General features: G+C 34.6%; 1 protein-coding gene across 3 annotated transcripts in view; it reads right to left on the bottom strand.

Moving 5' to 3' along the window:
• Positions 1 to 20,177, bottom strand: part of LOC128233652 (hemicentin-1-like) — a 29,834-nt gene extending 9,657 nt beyond the window's left edge. For 2 of the 3 annotated variants that reach the window (XM_052947435.1, XM_052947436.1), the window contains exons 1-4: positions 20,074 to 20,177; positions 3,997 to 4,350; positions 2,399 to 2,731; positions 355 to 645 (exon numbers count right to left, since the gene is read on the bottom strand). In XM_052947435.1, coding sequence (XP_052803395.1) covers positions 355 to 645; positions 2,399 to 2,731; positions 3,997 to 4,350; positions 20,074 to 20,149 — 1,054 coding nt within the window. In that variant the 5' untranslated portion in view covers positions 20,150 to 20,177. Of the gene's footprint in view, positions 1 to 354; positions 646 to 2,398; positions 2,732 to 3,996; positions 4,351 to 15,948; positions 16,058 to 20,073 lie in introns of those variants that run through there. The other variant, XM_052947437.1, reaches the window with a different exon arrangement.
• Positions 20,178 to 21,125: the final 948 nt, after the last annotated feature.

The raw sequence follows: 21,125 nt of genomic DNA, 5'->3' as shown, positions 1-21,125 counted from the left end.
AATAATTATCTGCATTATCCGAATTTCTTCACATAAATATATTTGATCATGCATGAATTGCAAAAACACTCAATCTTTATAAACCCAAATAGTGCGGATAATCAAAACTATTCATGAATCAAATGCAAATGCATTTTAAATACAAAACTGAGTTAAATCTTTTTCGCACAGCTGAACGAAATCGCCTAAATGATATGAATAAAAGCATTACCGATTGACGACCTCTTTGCTGCAAATTTGAATAGGTAGTTTCCGTAGGTTCAAGACAGATAATACAGTACATTTATATTCCGGAAAGCTCATTATCTTTTAAAAAAATGGATTTATGCACTATCCTTATTTGACCTCACTTACACAAAACCATAAGGTTGATGTTTGTGTGTTGACTTTTTTCAACCGCTGTCCCTCCAGTAGGTGACAACGTGTTCATTGCTGCACACGTGACATCTCCGGCGTGTGTGGTCTGAACACTGGACAGTGTGAGCGTGGGCCCAGTATATGAGCCTACACCAGGGTATGTCCAGGTGTAAGTGGGGCTCGGGTTCCCAATGCTGCTGCATGTAAGCGTCATGGAACGTCCGGATATTACCCGTACAGTGGTAACCTCGGAACGCTTGTAGGATACTTTCGGAACTAAGGGCTCATCTTTATGAAGTGGAAAAGAAATACAGTTAATATAATATTGTGAAGTGTTGGGTTAAGCTACTAGGTCACGTGATAATAACTTTAATAAGAATGTTTTAACCTCGACCCTAACTTTAAGTCTCAGTGCCACGCAGAATTGAATAATTAGAGGAAAAATATAAAAGTGAGGATATAACTATGAGAGGGTCTCAAAAAATGTCTGGTAAATTCCGGCGGTTCGCACGATGCTGTATTAAAGAGAAATAAATTACAATATCAACGAAATTCCAAACTGGTCTTCGGAATCACTATGAGGTAGATAAGTGGGCGGAGCATAGCTTTTTGCAAACAGTGCCTGAGTGATGGATTAGACTGGAGAAAACTAGATAAAACAAAATTTCATGACGAAATGAAGTGTTGCAAATCATTACGGGTGTTAAACCTAAGCTACAAAAAGCTGGAACCTTTCAGCAATTATTGATATTTGCTCAAATTCTTTTTTTAAATACCACAGTGTTCATTTAAGCGTCAACAGATTTGTTTGCTGCGTGATTGGTTGATTGACGTTATCATGTGATGGTATCAATGTATGGTAGAGATGTCAAAATATCAGCAAGCTTTATGAGGGCCTCGTACGGATTCTACGCGTTCGAGCGCGGTTTCCACACAAGTCAATAACATTATTTTGAATGTGTTTGTTTATTCTTTTCTGAAATAATCACTGATTTATTAATATCAAACATATGAAACTACATTTATGGTGCAATGCTTGAAATAATTAAAGCACCTTCGTTTATTTAAAAAACTGTTAAACCATAAATACTACAAATAATAGTTTATGGTGTGACTAACTAATCCAATAGGTTGCAGCACAGCGGTAGAGCATCAGATGTGTCATCATGATTAATTGTATTTGTGATTTCGATTGTGGTGTGTTTTTAGTGTTATGTTTCGTAAACATTTCGCAACACAAATGATCCCAATGGACATTCGCATATGCCTTATAAAGAATGGTCGTCAAGCAGTTCCTACGCAGAAGAAAACGTTGTTATTTTGAGCGTTAATACAAAAATGACTGTTTTTTTCGGAGATCATGGTAAATCATATCCATAGCTAGGTCTCAAAGAATGTTTTCACCCCTTGCCTTATTAAACGTTTTGAGAAATAGAAAAAGAGCACTAATCTGCATTTGTTTTGAAGAGTGTGTTTAAACAATGGTAAACAGTTTCCTAGGATCAAAATGTATATACAATTTAACTGTGTTTTAGCACAAAATAATCGGACGAAATTATAATAATATTACAGTGTTTTAAAATCTTATACTTCTAACATGTATGTTGGCGTTGTTAACCCTGCAATACACACCCTGTCTGTTACGCCTATTAACAATCAGTGTGACTTCAAATAAAAACGTACAATAATACATACTTGCTCTGAACATTAAATTTTAAGAAAAACATGAATAAAGCCAGGCACCGCCGTTCCGTTCCAATAATACACGCCCTGCATTTATTCGCGTACATTCTAATACATTTTAGACGAATTGAAAAAAAAAAGCCAATCACCTCCATTGTTTTCTCTGCAATACTTGTAGTATATCTTACTTTAATGTAAAAGTGACGCCAAGTACTACAAAATATATTTACCATGAACATCTAAGACGACAACAAAAGTTTAAAATCAATCACAGCCGTTATTGGCCTTGCAATTTATGTCCCGTCTGTAATGCGAAAGAAACAACGAAGTTTCTACATGAACAACAATAGATACTTACATTGAACATCTAAGACTACGCTGGAAGAATAAAGCCAGGCACCGCCGTTGTTTGCCCTGCAGTACACCCCAACATCATGATCGTTTCTCTGCACAGTCAACGTTAGTTTACCGATAGTCACAATCAGAGTACCACTTGCGCTCGAATCTGTCTCTTTCCCGGTTGTGATTTCCGTGTCATCCGCTCTGCTCGGTGTACCATTATCCTTGTACCACTCCACGGTGGCCTGTGGGTTCCCAGCGGACGTCTCCAATCGGAACTGTCGGGCGCTGTTTTCTATGACAATAACTGTCTGAACCGCCGGGAATACTATAGACACTGCATTTATGCCGACTGTAAGCAAACACTTTATACATTGTGGACTATAAAAATCAGCATGCTTATTTGTGTTTATATTTGTGTATATATTTGTTTGTTTTTTTGAAGTACAGTAGTTCAAACGTACTATCGTTTACTTAAAAGGAATGAATGTTATGTTAATTTTGTTCCCGTTTTAGGTATTGCTGTAACATATATTTTATGATACAAACTAAACAGCAATCTAAACATAGTAGACATAGAAAGTTTTATTTATTTTTTAAATATGGGAAAATCACGTGAGGTATAATAAAGTAATGTATTGAATGAATACTAAACAAATGGGACCTAATAGACACGCCATTGAACACTTAAACACCAGTGACGGTGGTGCAATAACGGGAAGATTGCGTTCTGTGGAGTGTTTACAATATATATTTAAAAACTAGCTTAAATTGTGATGTCATATAGTTAGTCATATATCTCACACCATTTTATATAATAAACATATAAGACATTTTCTGCCAAGAATAGGATTAATTTGTATTCAGAATCACTTGACGAACATGAAGCTGCATATGCATCGTACACATAAGATGCACATGAAAAGAAAATAATTTCGTTTAGAACATTTTTTCTCAATATTATCGTATTCATATGTTATTACCTTTTAAGTAATTGAATAAATTCTTGGTGCAAATATTTTAAGAGGTATATTCAGCAGGATTGTTTCTACACAAGAAGCATTATGTTAGCTATCATTTACAAGTGTCCCATTTAGTTTTATGCAAAGCTTATCTTAGCCTTAAATACTGTATGAAAACAATGGAAATAAAAAAAACGGCAATACTGCCCTTGTGTTAAATGAATCGCATTTTAATGACTATAAAACTTTCTTATTACGACGAATAACACACATGTAAACACTATTATCCGTACTCGTAACGAATATAATAACAAACATTTTACGACGATAATACATTCAGTATATTTTATACATACTATGTACGATGTTAATACAGACGTCTAACGACGATAATTAATACTTCCAACGTCGATAGTGCAAACTTAATACATAATAATACTGAATGCATACTTTTTTTCTTCTAACGAAGATAATCATTTTGCTTCAAAGTATACTTGTGCATGCGATAATAAATACTTGTTATGCCTAGCATAAAACTTTGTACGGTGATAATTCATACAAGCATATTTGTTACGACGATAATACATCAGCGTTACAAATACAGTACATACTTGATACGTCAATAGTGCAGATATAATACGCAGATATTGCATACTTGTAACGACGATTGTTTTATCCCCAGTGACGACATTTGCATTCCCTCCCGGAGGTAAACAAAACCAAACATGGCCATTCATGTTCCGTGTGACGTTCCGGATGACACAGGCGAACTGATGTCTACTGACACAGGAGCAGCTGAGGTAGGATATCGGTTCAGGATCCGATACTGCACAACCTGATGAGCCGTACCCTACTGAGGTGATTGTGTGATAAGCAAATTCCCTTATTCTTCTGTTAAATACTACATATTGTACATCGGTAGACGTAGAGCACGTCAGTTCAAGGAGTGCGTTCTCTTGGACTGTGAAACCTCCAGACGTACCGTTCCCCGACAGCGTTATGCTAAGCACTGTTAATAGAATAACAAAGTAATACAATGCTCGTTTGCTCATCAATTGAAACACAGCTATAATTTTGGTTAAAGTGACACTCTTATTCAAAATCAATATATACACTTATAAAACAAACATAAAGTTTGACTGATAAACCTTTAACTACTTACTAAAATATGCCTTTATGGAAAATATTAATGACTGCTAACAAGATTGTTACCGTGTATCTAATAGCAGAAAGCGCAAAAATATTAGATGATTGGTGACTGCTAAAATATTTACTGTGGTTTACTATAGTTTTATAAGGTAGAAATACCGTGTTTCATGCTCATTTCTTTCAAATTCAACTTGGTATTCTTCATAAGAACCATTTCTTTCGGCATTTATTCATCATTTTTGGAATATTAAAACACAATTATAAATTGTGGTAAAAATTATTTTGGAGTAAGAGTGCATCTTTAACCAACATTTAAAGAACTGAAAATAAGATTCCTGACGAACTAATAATCCAAGCACTGAAATAACTTGAAGAATGTAGGTACAGATCGTAGCTCTCAGTTTGAAAAGCTCAATGCATCGGTAAATGAGCTTCGTACGTATAATGTCTAACGGAGACTCTTTGCGTGTTCAGTGTATATAATGCAGGGTTGTTGTACTGTTTACAGCATTGCTGTTTGTTTATCCAATACGGCATTCTACGGGGAATATGCAGGACAATGTTATTTTTGGTGGATAGTCACCAAGCAGAAAGAATGGGGTTTTTTGATTGCCCATTTAGCATATTTGCTTTCATACAACGCCAATGGAAGGAAAACAAGTTAATAAAACCGTTGATGATGGCGCTTGGACGTTTAAGACCTGTTTAACAAATGTATTGCTTGCAATGCACACGACATGGCAAAATTAAAGCAGAAGACAATATAAAACCGTTTTGTTATTCTGAAAGTTTACAAGAAAATCACGGGTTTTCTTTTAAGCCCAGTAGAGAGCAGGTGGTGTGAAATGGAACGCTGTAACGCTGAACTGCTTTGAAAAGCGGAAGCGTCCACAGATAATCAATTTTATTAAACCATATCAAATTCTACACGTGCAGCTTTGATGTGGTTGGAAGATTCTTAAAAATAGCAATCCGTCCTTTTGCCGGCGTTATGTATGCCCCATTTTGAAAAAAGGGCATTACGGCCAGCAAATGTCTGTCTCTCGTTTGGTTGATCTGTGGGAAAGTAAAATATAGTTTGTCCACTCAAAAACTGTTTGACCAGACAATGTCAAGTTTCAATGGTTATTTGCCCTTGAAAAGTAGTAAAAATAGTTTAGGTAAAGTAGGTTAAATGTTCAGATAAAGGTCAAATAACAGCTTTATAACATAGTCCGCATAATCTAGAACAGTTTGATCTGGGATTACATTTTTTGTTATTGGGATCAACAATATATTAAATTAATTGTCAATGTCTAGGTCAACAATGCTACTTAAAACTTGTCCAGTTTAACCATCTGAAAGTTGTACTCTAGAAAAAAGAACATTGACTTTGTGGCTCGAATTATGGAAATTTGATCTTATTTATTACAATAAATGTGTTTTGACCATGCTTGAAGTCATTGTTTATCGTCTCATGCACTGAAGGATCATTAATTGAACCAATAGTAATGCAATATAACATGTGTATCTAATACTGGTAGCTATGATATTGCGTTTTTTTGTGATTTCTTTTCGCTGAAAATCGGAATGATGAACAATGACTCAATAAAATATTATTTGAATCAAGTCAAAATACAAGTGACCAGAATTTTACTTTATAAATGTCGTTGATGCTAAAGAAGACAACTTCACTTAAAAGGAACATGGTTCATTGTTTGGTCCTAATTGATGTAGCAAAGTAATTTTTGACCAAATTCTGACGGAACAACAGTTTTGAGCAAATATCTTTTCATAAAAGAGCGAAATTAACACTGGTTCGGATAGACATAAAAAGACGGTAAGCCTCATCTAAGTTTATCACCGTAATTTCTATTTTTTACAGCATAATCCGCGTTTATGAAAACATCTCACTGACCATAAAAGTACTCTGAACATACCTTGTACATTTCATTTCAAAAAGCACATGCCATTGCATTTACTTTGATAATCAAATCGAAATTAAGTCATGAAATATAAATGTATATGAAGTCTGGTGTTTGATGATGCCAGTGTAACACATCATTTGTACGCATCCGAAATCAATCCGAATGAATGTCCAAATACATTTGCAAGTGATGTTAAAGTTATTCTGGTATATTTATATTATTCGTTTGAAACTATTCCTAAAACAAGCTTTATTTTTATTTTATTATGATTGACTGCTTTAAGATATTTTTTCTTTTTTATTTATAAATTTGGTATATCAATATGTGTGAAGTAAAAATGGATGAATAAATAGTATGTATCCGGACATTTTCCCAATGTCCATTAGAGGTTCAGTTTAAGATTGCATTCAATTGGGTTTAAGGGCAAATTTATTGAACAATCTTTCTTATTAACATTGATTATAAGAACAAAATATTTTTTTTCCTATTCGCTCGCTTCAGGTCTTATGAAAACTGACCAAATAGTGTTTTTTTTTCGCTAGCTCGCTCCAATTTGTATTAGATAAAAATCCAAAGAACGATACATTAATTTGGTGTGGCCTCAGAAAAGCAATCCGAAATAGGACAAATTACACTGGTTTGAAAGTGTCTACTCATTGTCAAATGGTATATTTTTGGTGCTGAATGGTTTGCGATTTCAAAAAAAAGGCTGAACATGCCGGATTAACTTGATATTTTGTTATTGTTTACATTTTCACGGCATTATTCGGCCTCCTTAACCGAATTCTTTCATTATCGAATACACCGGGGTTATGTTAACTATTTTTTTTCTCGGAGAAACTTTACCTTTTTGAAACGTTGTTTAATGTTGAAATCACAAATTGAGCTAGCTTTCCAGAAATGGTGTTGGAAGCCCATAACATGTACATAAGCTTTACTTAGCAAGTCAAATACTATATAATTTTGGAAATATATCATGAAGTAATACAAAAACAAATAACATAAATATCGATGAATTCGTTCAACATTTATAAAGTATGTCAAATACACCCCATTCCAGCATTTTCGATGTTAACGGTCATCCTGGCTCTGTGAATACTATTGAAATTATCAAATTGGATTGATACTTCACTGTTGGTGAGATATGTAAAATTATTTCAAGTCTGAAACGTTAAAACAGCTGTGGTATAATCTTATGTTGTTGCTTATTTTTGCTTAGATTCCAAAGAATGTATAGCTCCATATTTGATAAAAATTATTCACATATTTCAGAAGGGTGTCCATCCTGAGGCATGTAATAAAGGGGATATTATCGCAATGTTCAAAAAAGAAGATAGTTCACATATGGCAGATCATAGAGTAAATAACAGTGGTTAATATAACTGATAATTTCATTGGTTCTTAGAAATAGAATTGATAACTAATTCAAAATAATAATTATGTATAAAATGAATCACAGTTTGTATCTAGAAGTAGTAATAATACTTCTGATTGCATTTTTATCCTGCATGCATTATTTCAGAATACTATTATGAGCAAACACAAACTATATTGTGCATTTGCTGATTACGAAAATCTGTTACTGTTATTCATGCTGCAGTGTGGATAAAATTAGTAGAATCTGGCGATAGCATAAATATGATCAAAATGTTTGCAGAAGTGTTGAGGTATTTCCTAAAAATGCTAGTTATATGAAATAATGTTTGATATATCACTTGGTGGAAAACAAGGGGAACCAATATTTCCCATTTCATTCAGTTCTCTTAATAAATGATGTTTACGACTCTATTGACTTTCATAGTTTAACAGTTTACAACATCAGCAAAGTATCTTTATATCTACTCATGCAACTTAAGTTTGAAAAATAACATAAACAATTAATACATGTGTGTTTGAAAGCAGGAAATGCTAATGTAATTTTAGATTAACAATTAATGACGAAAGTGTTGAAGTGGTGGATAATTTCTGTTTTTTGGGGGGTTTTAACCTTTCATATACTGGAAATAATACTGCAGTAAAAATGCCGAATGAACAAGCTTTATAAACCATCTAGTATATGTTTCAGTAGATGCACCAAAATAGTAAAACTAAATTACCATTGTTTGATGCTCTAGTTGCCTCAACTATTTTATATGGATCGGAGACTTGGGGAGCATATGTTCATAGCGAGCTAGATAAACTCCATTTGAAATTCTGCAATCAAAGTCTAGGTGTTGCCGCCGTTTGAGGCGAGCTCGGACGCTTCCCTTTGCCAGTAATTTCTCAGTATTGGATAAAATTGATAAGAATCCAAATTCATTAATGCACTGTTTGTCTACAAAATAATACGATATTTTTCATAATGATTATATTCGTCATTCAAAAACATGTGTGGTACTCCGCTATATCTGATTTGTTAACCATAATTGGTTATGAAAATTCGTTCGTTGATTTTAATATAGATTATAATTATATTCCTATGTTAACCAAAGGAGTAAGAGGCCTATATATTTAAATGTTGTATTACAACATGTCATATAAAGACAAGTATTAACGCACGTTTATTATGAGTCTGCATCAAAAGAAATCTGAATAAAACTTCATCACCAGCCATGAAAGATGTTTAATCATACACACACTGGCCATAAAGTCCCCATTTGAAGTGCACAAGCCGTCGGAAAAAAATGCAACAACTTAATACAAAATAGCTAACATCATAGCTAACAAGTTATTCTTTCACCAAAAGCCTAAATAAGTAATAACTCTTATACTAAGAAATTTCACTCAAATGTACAAATCTATGTTGTTTTATATATTGCAAATTTCATTTTAATTCAAAGGTTTAGAATGAAAAGTATTATGGCTGAAAAAAGTAAGAAAACAAAAGCTGTTATAGTTAGTGACGAATGCCCCCGAATTGCTATCGAGTCAAATATATTGTGAAATTTCTAATATGTTTACATTCAGGAAAAGCTATCATAAGATATGCAAGGCCCAATGATGGTTGACGTCAAGTGTGAAGAAGTGATTCAGTTCATGGTTGGGACGTTGGTCTTAGATCCGACACGTCGTAATGTTATAAAACATTTGTAAAGTAATGTTTAACTGTCCCGTTAATGACAAATCCAATCTGTACATTACCAGCTACTTTCTATCTATGTGGTTATATGCAGCGTTCCATATTGATTAAACTCTGAGTGTGACCTTGAACTTCTAGGTAGGATCATAAGTCTTGCACAAGATACATTGCCTTCATATACAGAACACATGTGCTTATTTATTTAAGAATCTCTACGTGCATGATAAAGTTACAGATCGTAGACGGATATTCTATCTACGAGGATTGATCCAGAATTACGTGGACTCTTTTAATAATTAAAATAATGTTGCACATAGAACATAGAAAAGTCACATACAATACATAAAACAAAACTGGTATAATTCCTGAGATTTTCAGAACAATATATAATTTATTTGCTGAATTACAATGCATTAATGACATATGGTTAAACCCGACCGGCGCAGTCCAATGACGTTAGTGACGTTGCGCTTATAAAGCGTCACATTTTTTCGAAGTATTTCCCACCAACACTGACACACTTTTCATGGCGCGTAATCCACTGCGTATACATATTCGAATACCACTCTATAGAAAACGTGGATATCGTATTATGCACATTAACTTGCAGTTGATGGAATGAATAAAAACGATGTCCTTTAAGCTGACTCTTGATTTCTGAGAATACCGGCACAATCCATTGGCAAGATTTGGCGATTATGGCGGACGCGCGACGGTCTCCAAGTCTAACAATCGAGGGACCCATCTTGCACAAACCTTACGTATGCCTAAACCATCCGTTAAAATCCTTTGCACACTTCCGTACCCCACTCCGACGACACATGTCACATCACGACTGTCAAACGGCGATCCCCTTTGATGGTGTTCTTCACCGACGTCACTAACGTCGTGCCCCTCATCTACTTCCGTCCTCTTCCCTTATCGTCGTCTATGGCATCTCGCCCTTCTCTAAAACATTGATGCCAGTTGAATACTAATGCATGACACACAGGTTGCTTCATTTCCATCTTGGCCATCATTTTCATAGTCTGTGTTGGGTTTTCCCCAATGGAACGAAAAACTTTATGACCGCTCGCGCTTCTACAAAGTGTGATGACGCCATATTGTATTCCAGACTGTGCTTGTAATCAACTCAGAAAATAACGCCTTAAAAATGGAAATGGCATCAGAAATTTAAGCAGTATATTAGTATGACGTCAGTATAACGTTAGCGAAATATGTGACGTAATTTCGTAGATAAACATGGAAGAAAAGCATGTTGCGAAAGATACATAAAAAGTTTGTAAACGTAGATTCTAGACGGTGCGCCGACCGTGCGTTGCTGTTATTTTAAAACCTGTAATTTTCCAAACTCATAATATTTTCAGACCTAAAATTCATATCGTCTATGCAGAACACTTTGAATAAGATATTCATGAATTTATAAATGATTTTGACGATCAATATAGAAAATATGTAAGAAGTCCACGTAATTCTTGATCACCCCTCGTATGTGCATATATGCATATTTCTAGTGTGTCCTTGAATTTTGAGGTAGGGTCGTGGGTACTGCACCCGAAACATGACGAAACAGTTGTGCCAATTTATTTTAAAATCCAACTGAGCATGACACCGTTACTTTCAGGACACGACCATCGATACTGTTTATAAATATATGCAGCATTACATTATTATAAATCTGTACGTATGACACTGACTTTGTATGTGGTTCTTGCACGCGAATCGTCATCTTAATTTTACGAACACATGCGTAATTTTAAATAAACTCCGTGCATAAGGGTGTAAACCCGGACACGACTTACTATTATATGAGCCACGTCGCGCGATTTGGGGCCTTCGGACATATTTTTGCTATTACAATGTTTTAAGGTATTTGAATGTCATGTAATTTCAGAAAGATCATCTGAAATTTTCATGATGATATCACTTAAATTGCGTAAGTTACATGTTTACAAGTGAGATCATGTATTGCGCATTTTGAATACTAAATTTGACGTCATTAAAATGACGTCGTAATGAAAGTGCATTATTCAAATGACTTGCAAAATTATTGTATCAATATTACAACTAGCTTATAATTTAAATTATTTTATTATCACAGAATCTTTAAGGAACATAAATTAAGATAAAAATAATGAATCATTTTTGTATTTTTAATACATTTGGCAGTTTTAAACACATACTATCAATCCAGTCACAATATGTCGTGACGAAATCCATGGTTGCTATGGAAACATGAGTAAACCAATGATCATAAATTATCGAGAAAATGATGCACCAATGACAAACCTTAATAAGAAAGAAGTCAGGAAGAAATTGATTTACATAGAAAAAATCATTATTTTTGGCATTTTTTTATTAATGATGATTTCTTTTGTAATAATTATGTCCGAAGGCCCAAAATCGCGCAATGCGACTCATATGTGGATTTATGCAGCATTTCATATTTTTTCAACTCTAAGTGTGACCTTGGACTGAGGTAGGGTCATGGGTCTTGCACGAGACACATTGCCTTTATGTATCGAACGCATGTGCAAAGATGTTTTAATTCCCTCCCAACATAGCAAAGTTACAGCCCGGACACGACCAACTATTCTCTACGTGCATATATACAGCAGTTCATAATGATTTACATCTAAGTGTACCCTTGGACGTTTAGGAAAGGTCATGTGTCTTGCACGATACACATTTCCTTTTTGTATCGAATGCATGTGCCAATATATTTGAAACCTCTCCCTGCATGACAAAGTTACAGCCCGAACACGATCAGCTCAACTGTATATGCATATCATATATGCAACATAACATAATGACATTCAATTGTTGCCTTCACCTTTGAGGGAGAGACAAAGGTCTTGCATTCGTCACGTCTTAATGTGCAGATCACATTTGCCGAGTTATTTCTAAATTCCCTTCCTACGTGACAAAGTTACAGGCCGGACATAGGAAACCGGACAGACGGTGTGAATATATCATACCCACCTTCAGGAGCATACAAAATATTTTTGAGTGCATTATCTTTGTCAAAAAATGTAAGATCTTTTTTGCATTTATCAGTTTGAAATGACGTTATTGTTCACTATCTGTACCACATGACAATACGATTCCAAAATGTGTTTTACGTTATTATTGCCACCAATAGACATGTGTTGGGTACGCGACATGCTGTCTTCTGATGGTGAACACTCGTAAGATATTTTTAAATGCCTCAATGCAGCCCGGACAAGCCTAATCCTGACGGACGCACGCATTGAAGCACGGACGCACATACACTAAATCGCAATTGCGGTATTTATTTTGAACTCACCGTAACAGGCACGACGCAAAGAATTCCCTGAGGTTGATCGTTTGTAGTCAATTAAAAATACAATCCAAAAATACGCGATACATTGTATTACATTATATTATTTCACCTCGACTTCTGATATTTGCGGTGAAGCAGGTTGTTTACCACACAATTTAAACCTAAATTACACTTTGATTTTTTAAAGATGCACTCTTACTCCAAAATAAGATTTGCCAACATTAATAATAATGTTTTAGTATTCAAAAAAGGATGAATTAATGTCGAAAATAATGGTTCTTTTAAAACTACCGAGTTTAATTTAAAAAAAAAATGTGAGCATAAAACACGGTATTTTTACCTTATGAGACAACAGTAAATCTTTTAGCGTTCACCAATCATTTAATATGTTTGCAAATTCAGCAATTTTCAATTAAATGCACGGTGACAATCATGTAATCAGTAATAACTTTTTTTTTTCATTATTTAGGAAGTAATTAAAGGTTTATCAGTCAAAATTGATGTTTTTAATACATGTGTATGTATTGAATTTGAATAAGAGTGTCACTTTAAATCATCATATAAACATAAAAAATGTAGCAATAAATACATGTTATGGCTGATTAAAAAAGTAAAAGGTTTTTATAAAATGTGCATGATTACAGAACCTATTTTTTTTTGCCGACAGTTTGGCAAATACTTGCATCAAACAAACTCGGAACCACTCAGAAAACTGTGATACGTGTGAAACAGTTTACGTCCATAGGCGATCATCTGATATACTTATATTGCTTTAAAATATTTCCATGCCTTGACACCTTAAATAGGCTGTATCACCTTCTTTCAGTTTATATTTGCATACGTGAAACACAAAAGAAAAAAAAATCTTAAAAGTGTACAAGTTTTTTGTTGTTTTTTTCATGTACGGATATATAATGTATTTCATATAACGTCGAATCAATAAACCCCTCAATTATCGCGTTAACCAGATACGGTATAGTACGTATCGCTGTGTCTAGTCTATAATATACAGAGTAATTAATAAAGGTCAGCCTTCACTTTCACATTCAACAATATCATTGATGAAAGTTAATAAAAATTGTTAGGAAATGTTATTTCGGTCAAATGTCTTATTTCAATAAATTTAATATAAACTCGTATACAATTGTGTAAAACAATGCCTAGCAGTTTTAACTAATTCAAATTATGCCGCGTAAAGTACTTTTTTGCGTCAAAATTTAAAATGAAAATATATCAGTAATGCGACTGCACATGTTAATAATGCCAAACAATGTCTTAACCATGACCTAAACAATCGCAGCATATTAATCATCAAAAAATGTGTCCATCAAATATTTGATCGAAATTAATCGAAAAGAGTATCGAAAATAGTCGATCAACTCGATCGATTGAAAATGCGATCGTTTTCGACACTGTCTACGGTATTAATGCTCCACTCTCACATATTTTCCATTATTTTAACTTTTTTTTATTTTTTGTCTTGGAAAGGGAAAATTTTTGCGTAAATATCTGCAAACCAATGATATAAGATTGCTGACAAAATCTCAGAGCGTAGATGTTCATATATCCGTTCGAAAATTAATGTTTTATGGCGTAAACCGTTACTTACTTAAATATAAAAGTCTGAGATCTATTATTTTGTCAGCAGTCTAATATAACTGGTTTCCGTGGAATTTCGCAAAAAAAATGGCTCGTTCCAAGACTAAAATGAATAAATTGTCAAAACATTCAATCTGTGAGAGTGCAGCTTTAATCTACAAATGGCTTTTAGCCGATATATAGAAGACTGGAATGTAGCATGAATGAGCCAGCTTATGGATTTCTACAGTGCCAGCTACAACTCAATAACCGTGAAAGTATGCTTCAATGTACTTCTGTGACCTTGAGCGAACAGGAAGTGATTAAATGTAAACAACAAGATGTCTGACGCAGTGCGAAAGATGAACATAATGGAGTTTACATGCAATAAGCGAGTAATCGAAGGTAAAACGAATAGTGATTGAAGTGAAGTAAACTTGTGAGTATAACTGTTGATGCGTAGTATGATGATTAAACTTATTAGTCAGTTAACACACGGGAAATAGTAGAACTTCTGTGAAACTTACATAAAGTGTCATTGGGTGGGGTAATGCAATAACATGTTTTCATGTCTGTCATGTTTGCACTTTCCAACCTGTGTTTCACCGTTATCAAGGATAAAATTATGTCACCAGGTAAGTCCAATTTTCACTTCATAAATATGAATTATTTGTAAAATGTAACTGTAAAAAACATTTAATTCAAGAACGCAAATTAATGTCCTATCGATACTATTAACACGCGTTAAACGATTTCCAGTGATATTAAAAACTCTCCTATGCATTTATTTCAGTAAATCAGCAGACCGCCGTTATTGATTTAAATCAGGTGAACCGGAAGATATAAACAGTGTCTGGTTCACTTAGTATATAATTCACACAATAGTACATGTATGTAGGTTAATGAAAATATTAAAGGATGTTAGTATATACTTCCACAAAATAAACCGAATGCCGTTGCGTAGCATCAAACCATTATTAACAACCATTAATAAGCATATATTAACAACCTTAAACTATTACAACTATATAATAGAACGTCCTGATTCTTTAAATCAAAGAAAGACATTAATAAAACCTGTAATTCATGTAACACCGAATTATGATAAATTCCTGAACCTGTTTACGGGTAGAATTAAAAATTATTTCAGAAAAATATCAATATGTATTAAACACATTTTAAAATCATTTACGGATTTGTGTTAAAAACTGTATATTATGCAACGTATATTAGTTTTAATATTATCGTTTCATAATAGAATAGATTTTCATGCATGTATGATTATAGGATATATATACATTCTTTTCCGGAGAGTTTGAAGCATAATGCTTTGATATATTTGCATTCAGCAACTTTAATTTGTTTGTTTTATTCGGTTGTATAACCATATTGTTAAGGTCCACATAAGGAGAAATCCGCATAATTCATCAAAAAATGTTATTAAAACAAAATCATGTTTAAAAATATACAATCACTTATAACTACACTATTGTCTGCTTAGTATTACGCAAGTCAAGCATATAATCATTGCTACAAACAATCAGCGTCAATGTCACTTAAGCGTATCATGAATACCTCTTCTAAACATAATTTATAAAAGATAGTCGATACCTTGGCTGCAAAGAATAATTCCAAATAGCAGGAATAGCTCCATTATACAACTACATGTATGATTTTTCACACACACTAAATAAACAAACTAACACAAAGTTGTATTCCGTTAAGGAAGTTAATACTGATGTTAAGTGCAATGCTATTTAACATGTATTTATTTATCTATAAGGCCACGCTTAAATGTTATATCGCTTACATGTTTTAGCTGGAGCGCTTATTCATCAAAAGATCAATTAAAATGGTCCAAAGATGCCAGATGAAATTGAACGTAAATCGGCTAGCATAGATTAGCAAATATTGACCTTCTGTTCTGCCTGGTATGTCGTTAATTTTACTTAAACGTAATGAGTGACTTCTTTGATGATAGTTGATATATTTTCAAAAGTTATTTTATAATTGTATTCGTATGTTCATAAATGAACTATTGTTTTGAAAGGCTGCATTATATGTTTTGAAAATTGAAATTCAATAATGTAACTTTTATTGGTTTAATGATTTAGAAAGGGCGGACGAGCCTTATTAAGACATTACTTCAGGTCATCTTACTGACATCAAATACAACCTCATTGACTGACACATTGTCAACGCAAAACCTGACACAGGGTGTGCGTAGCGGGAAGTGGTAGTAGACAGACCCTTAAACACCCGCGAAATTTAATGATCATGCCCAATAGCGGATTCAAGGCACTCGGCGCACAAACCCCTTAAAATTAGCCATGTTTACTTTTAATTTTCAACGTAGGAAACATAAATTAAAAAATACACCAAAACTGCACCATTTCAGACTGTAATGAAAATGTTAAACTGTTCTTTGGGGAGTCCCCTCAAACCACCTGCAAACACTTTAAAGTTTAAACCAAATAAACTTCCATTTTGAGGGTGCCCCACCGATGAGTTTCTTGCTTTGATTACGCTCCCTGTAATGTCAAATCCACGATACAACCCTTAAGCCTTGTGCTTTGTGATTACCTATCTGCAATTTCGTTGACTGAAAATGGTGGCTGTATTCTAAGAATAGTGTGTACATGTTTAAAAAAACATCTAAGGCAAAAAAGTTTTAGTTTTTCAGGAGCGCGTTGAAAAGTACGATTTTGACGCGTTAAATACCGGTGACCAAATAACGTCCAAGGCACCCCGACGAGTGCATCTCGAAGGGTATAGAGTCCCCTAAATTGCAAAACTGGTCCCAGCCTCGGCACATGCAGGGATGCTGGGATATTTTTCGACATTAACTACCCCATTTTATGTACTTATGCGCCATTTTTAACGCCTAAGAGAGCATTGGACACGAATAGAAGCGGTGACGCCAATACGTCAGAGATGCACCGACTGTCGCGTAACGTAGGCAATCAAGAAACCTAAATAACAAGACCAATCTCAACCAAATAGAATTTTCTGTTCCGGAGATATCTTCGACATTAGCCTCCCTTTACAAGCTATGTCTGAGCGCGTCAAAAAGGTGGAAAAGTGGCGAATTTGCGGATAGCTTGACGCGTTAGAAACTGGTGATCAAATAACGTCCCAGGCACCCCGACGAGTGCATCTTGTAGGGTAAAGGGTCCCATAAATGGCAAACTGGTCCCAGCCAGAAAAGGGGGGTAATTGGCTTGCAAATTTGCCAATGTTGTCATCTGTCCAAATGGAAAGGTGTATAAAGGCGGATGAGTTTGATAACTCTTCATGCAATGTATAGTTGGATAATCAATGTTCAGTGATGCTTCACAAAATGCCTATGGGGCAGCGGCGTACATAAAGATATATGACAGACAAGGAAACGGCAAACGTTCATTTGTGATTGGGATATCTAGGTTAGCGCCCAGCAAGACAGTAACCATACCGAGATTTGAATCAGTACACTGACTTTTCCGAGGAAAGCAAACAACCGATCATTAAACTATGAAAACACCACTTGACAGAACTTTTAGTTCTGAATTATCACGGCGTTAATCATCACATGGCAGCTCATCATATTTAATCGTTGTATCGACAGTCGTATTGGATATTTCACTGACAGTGAAACATGTATTTAGTGCATGTATGTAGTGTATACAGCGCTTTCAGAAAACAATAGAGACAGCAGATGGCACCGTTGCCAGTTGAGAGGTTTACTCTGGACAAATCTCATTTTACGTACGTTGGTGTGGACCACTTCCGACCTTTGTATGTCAAGCTCGGTCATAGCCAACAGAAACGATATGGTTGCCTGTTTACCTGCTTGACGACACGAGCTGTACATATTGAGATATCACATAGCTTTGGAACCGACTCGTTTGTATGTGCATTGCAACGTTTCATTTGGCACTAATAGTATGTAACCCAGCCGACTGTTAGTAGGTAGGGTTTTGAGAGATGTACGTGCTCTTTCTTGGATGTGTGCCTTTGAACACAATGGACGTGTTCTAGAAATAAGAAATCTTGACGAGCAAAAAAAAAGAGTGCCTATGTAGGGTTTAAATGATTCTGCTTTAGTATTAGTATTAGAGGTTATTTAAGGCTAAGAGAACCAGGGCACCCAATAACATAGAACATAGAAGAAAACAAGCTTCCACATATTTTTAAGGGATTCGCTATCATTTTGCGGGAAATCTGCGTCACCCGGTTAAAGTTTCTGACTAACTAAACCATACTTTGATGTGAAATATCAGTGGTGCTTAGGACTTTTCATTGTGTTTGAATTTGTTAAAAAGGTTGTCAAAACGTTAAATCTGTGAGAGTGCAGCTTTAATTCACAAATGGCTTTTAGCCGATATATACAAGACTTGAATGTAGCATGAATGAGCCAGCTTATGGATTTCTACAGTGCCAGCTACAACTCAACAACCGTGAAAGTATGCTCCAATGTACTTCTGTGACCTTGAGCGAACAGGAAGTGCATACATGTAAACAACAAGATGGCTGACGCTGTGCAAAAGGATAACATAATGGAGTTTACATGCAATAAGCGATTAATCGAGGGTAAAACAAATAGAGATTGAAGTGAAGTAAACTTGTGAGTATAACTGTTGATGCGTAGTATGATGATTAAACTTATTAGTCAGTTAACACACGGGAAATAGTAGAACTTCTGGGAAACTTACATAAAATGTCATTGGGTGGGGTAATGCAATAAAATGTTTTCATGTCTGTCAAGTTTGCACTTTTTCACCTGTGTTTCACAGTTTTCAAGGATATAAAATATGTCACCAGGTAAGTCCGATTTTCACTTCATCAATATGAATAATTTGTAAAATGTAACTGTAAAAAACATTTAATTCAAGAACGCAAATTAATGTCCTGGCATGGGGGCTTTCGACACTATTAGCACGCGTTAAACGATTTACAGTGGTATTATTACAGTGGGTTGGTATTAAAAACTCTCCTATGCATTTATTTAAGTAAATCAGCAGTCCGCCGTTATTGATTTAAATCAGGTGAACCGGAAGATATAAACAGTGACTGGTTCACTTAGTGGATAATTCACACAATAGTACATGTATGAAGGTCACTGAAAAGATTTATGGATGACAAAGTGTATATAGTTTCGGTTTTCTATTTCTTTTTCTTAACTGTTCTGGCAACGGTTCGTTCCCCACTAAAACCAGGTAGGTTGTTGTCTAGCGTAGGCTGTTAGTACATACTAACATCATATAACCATTACTACTATATAATTGAACGTCCTGATGTTTTAAATCAAAGAAAAACATTATTAAACACTGTAATTTATGTTAAACACATTTTAAAATCATTTAGCCCTTTTTGTTAAAAACTGTATATTATGTTAACGTATATCACTTATCATTTTATAAAAGAATAGTAATCCAAGCATAAATACTTATAGGATATTTATACATTCTCTTCCGGAAATTTTGAAAATGTGCATCATGCTTTAATATATTTGAATTCAGCAACTGTAAGTCTTTTTGTGTTATTATGTTTTATAACCAGATTAATTAGGTTCACGTAAGGAGAAATCCAGATAATTCATCAATAAAAGTAAACAAAGTGTTATTAAAACCAAATCATGTGAAAAAAATATATAATCTCCTATTACGTATGCTTAGCACTACGCAAATCAAGCATATAATCATTTCTCTAACAGATCAGCATCCATGTCTTCTATACATAAGTTATCAAAGTTGATACCTTGGCTGCAAAGAATTATTCCAAATAAAATGATAAGCTCCATTATACATCCACAAGTATGATTCTCCACACACATTAGGAAAATTATACAAAATTGTATTCATTTAGGAAGTAAATATTGAGGTTGAGTGCAATGCTATTCAACATTTCTCTATCAGTTAGGTTACGCTTAAACGCTATATCGCTTACATGTTTTCGCTAGAGCACTTATATTCATCACAAGATCAATTTAAACGGACCAAAGATGCCTGATTAAAGGTGAATGAAATCGGCTGGCAGATTAACCAATATGGACCCTTTGTACTTCCCGTTATGTCGTGAGTTTTGCTAAATCGTAATTCCCTTCTTTGATGACAGTTGGTATATTTTCAACATTTCTCTTTGCGTGTATTCATATGTTGATAAATGAGATATTGTTTTGAAAGGCTGAATTACATGTTTTGAAAACTGAAATTCAATTATGCAACTTTGTTTGGTTTGATGATTGAGAAAGGGCGGATTGAGTATAGCGAACGAGCCTTCTTAATCATTAAGAAATTACTTCAGGTCATCTTACTGACATCAAATACAACCTCATTGGCTGACACATTGTCACCGCAAAATCTGAAACAGGGTGTGCGTATCGGGAAATGGCAGTAGGCAGACCCTAAAACAACCGCGAAAGTTGATTTATTTTAATGTCAAATCCACGATCCAACCCTAAAGCCTTGTGCTTTATGATTACCTATCTGCAATTTCGTTGACTTGTAGGTTGAATTGTACGGTGTATTCTAAGAATAGTGTGTACATGTTACAAAAAAAAAATCTAGGTAAAAAGTTTTAGTTTCTCAGGAGCGCGTTGAAAAGTATTTGCGAATTTGGGGTACTTTGACGCGTTAGAAACTGGTGACCAAATAACGTCCCAGGCACTCCGACGAGTGCATCTCGTAGGGTATAGGGTCCCCTAGATGGCAAAACTGGTCGCAGCCTCGGCACGTGCAGGGATGCTGGTTTATTTTCGACATTAACTACCCTATTTTAAGGTACTTTGCGCCATTTTTAACGCCTTAAAA

Source organism: Mya arenaria, chromosome 5 (genome assembly GCF_026914265.1).
Source record: "Mya arenaria isolate MELC-2E11 chromosome 5, ASM2691426v1".
Lineage (NCBI taxonomy): Eukaryota > Metazoa > Mollusca > Bivalvia > Myida > Myidae > Mya > Mya arenaria.
Note: the sequence above shows the minus strand (reverse complement) of the source record. Positions and strands in the feature narration are given on the sequence as shown.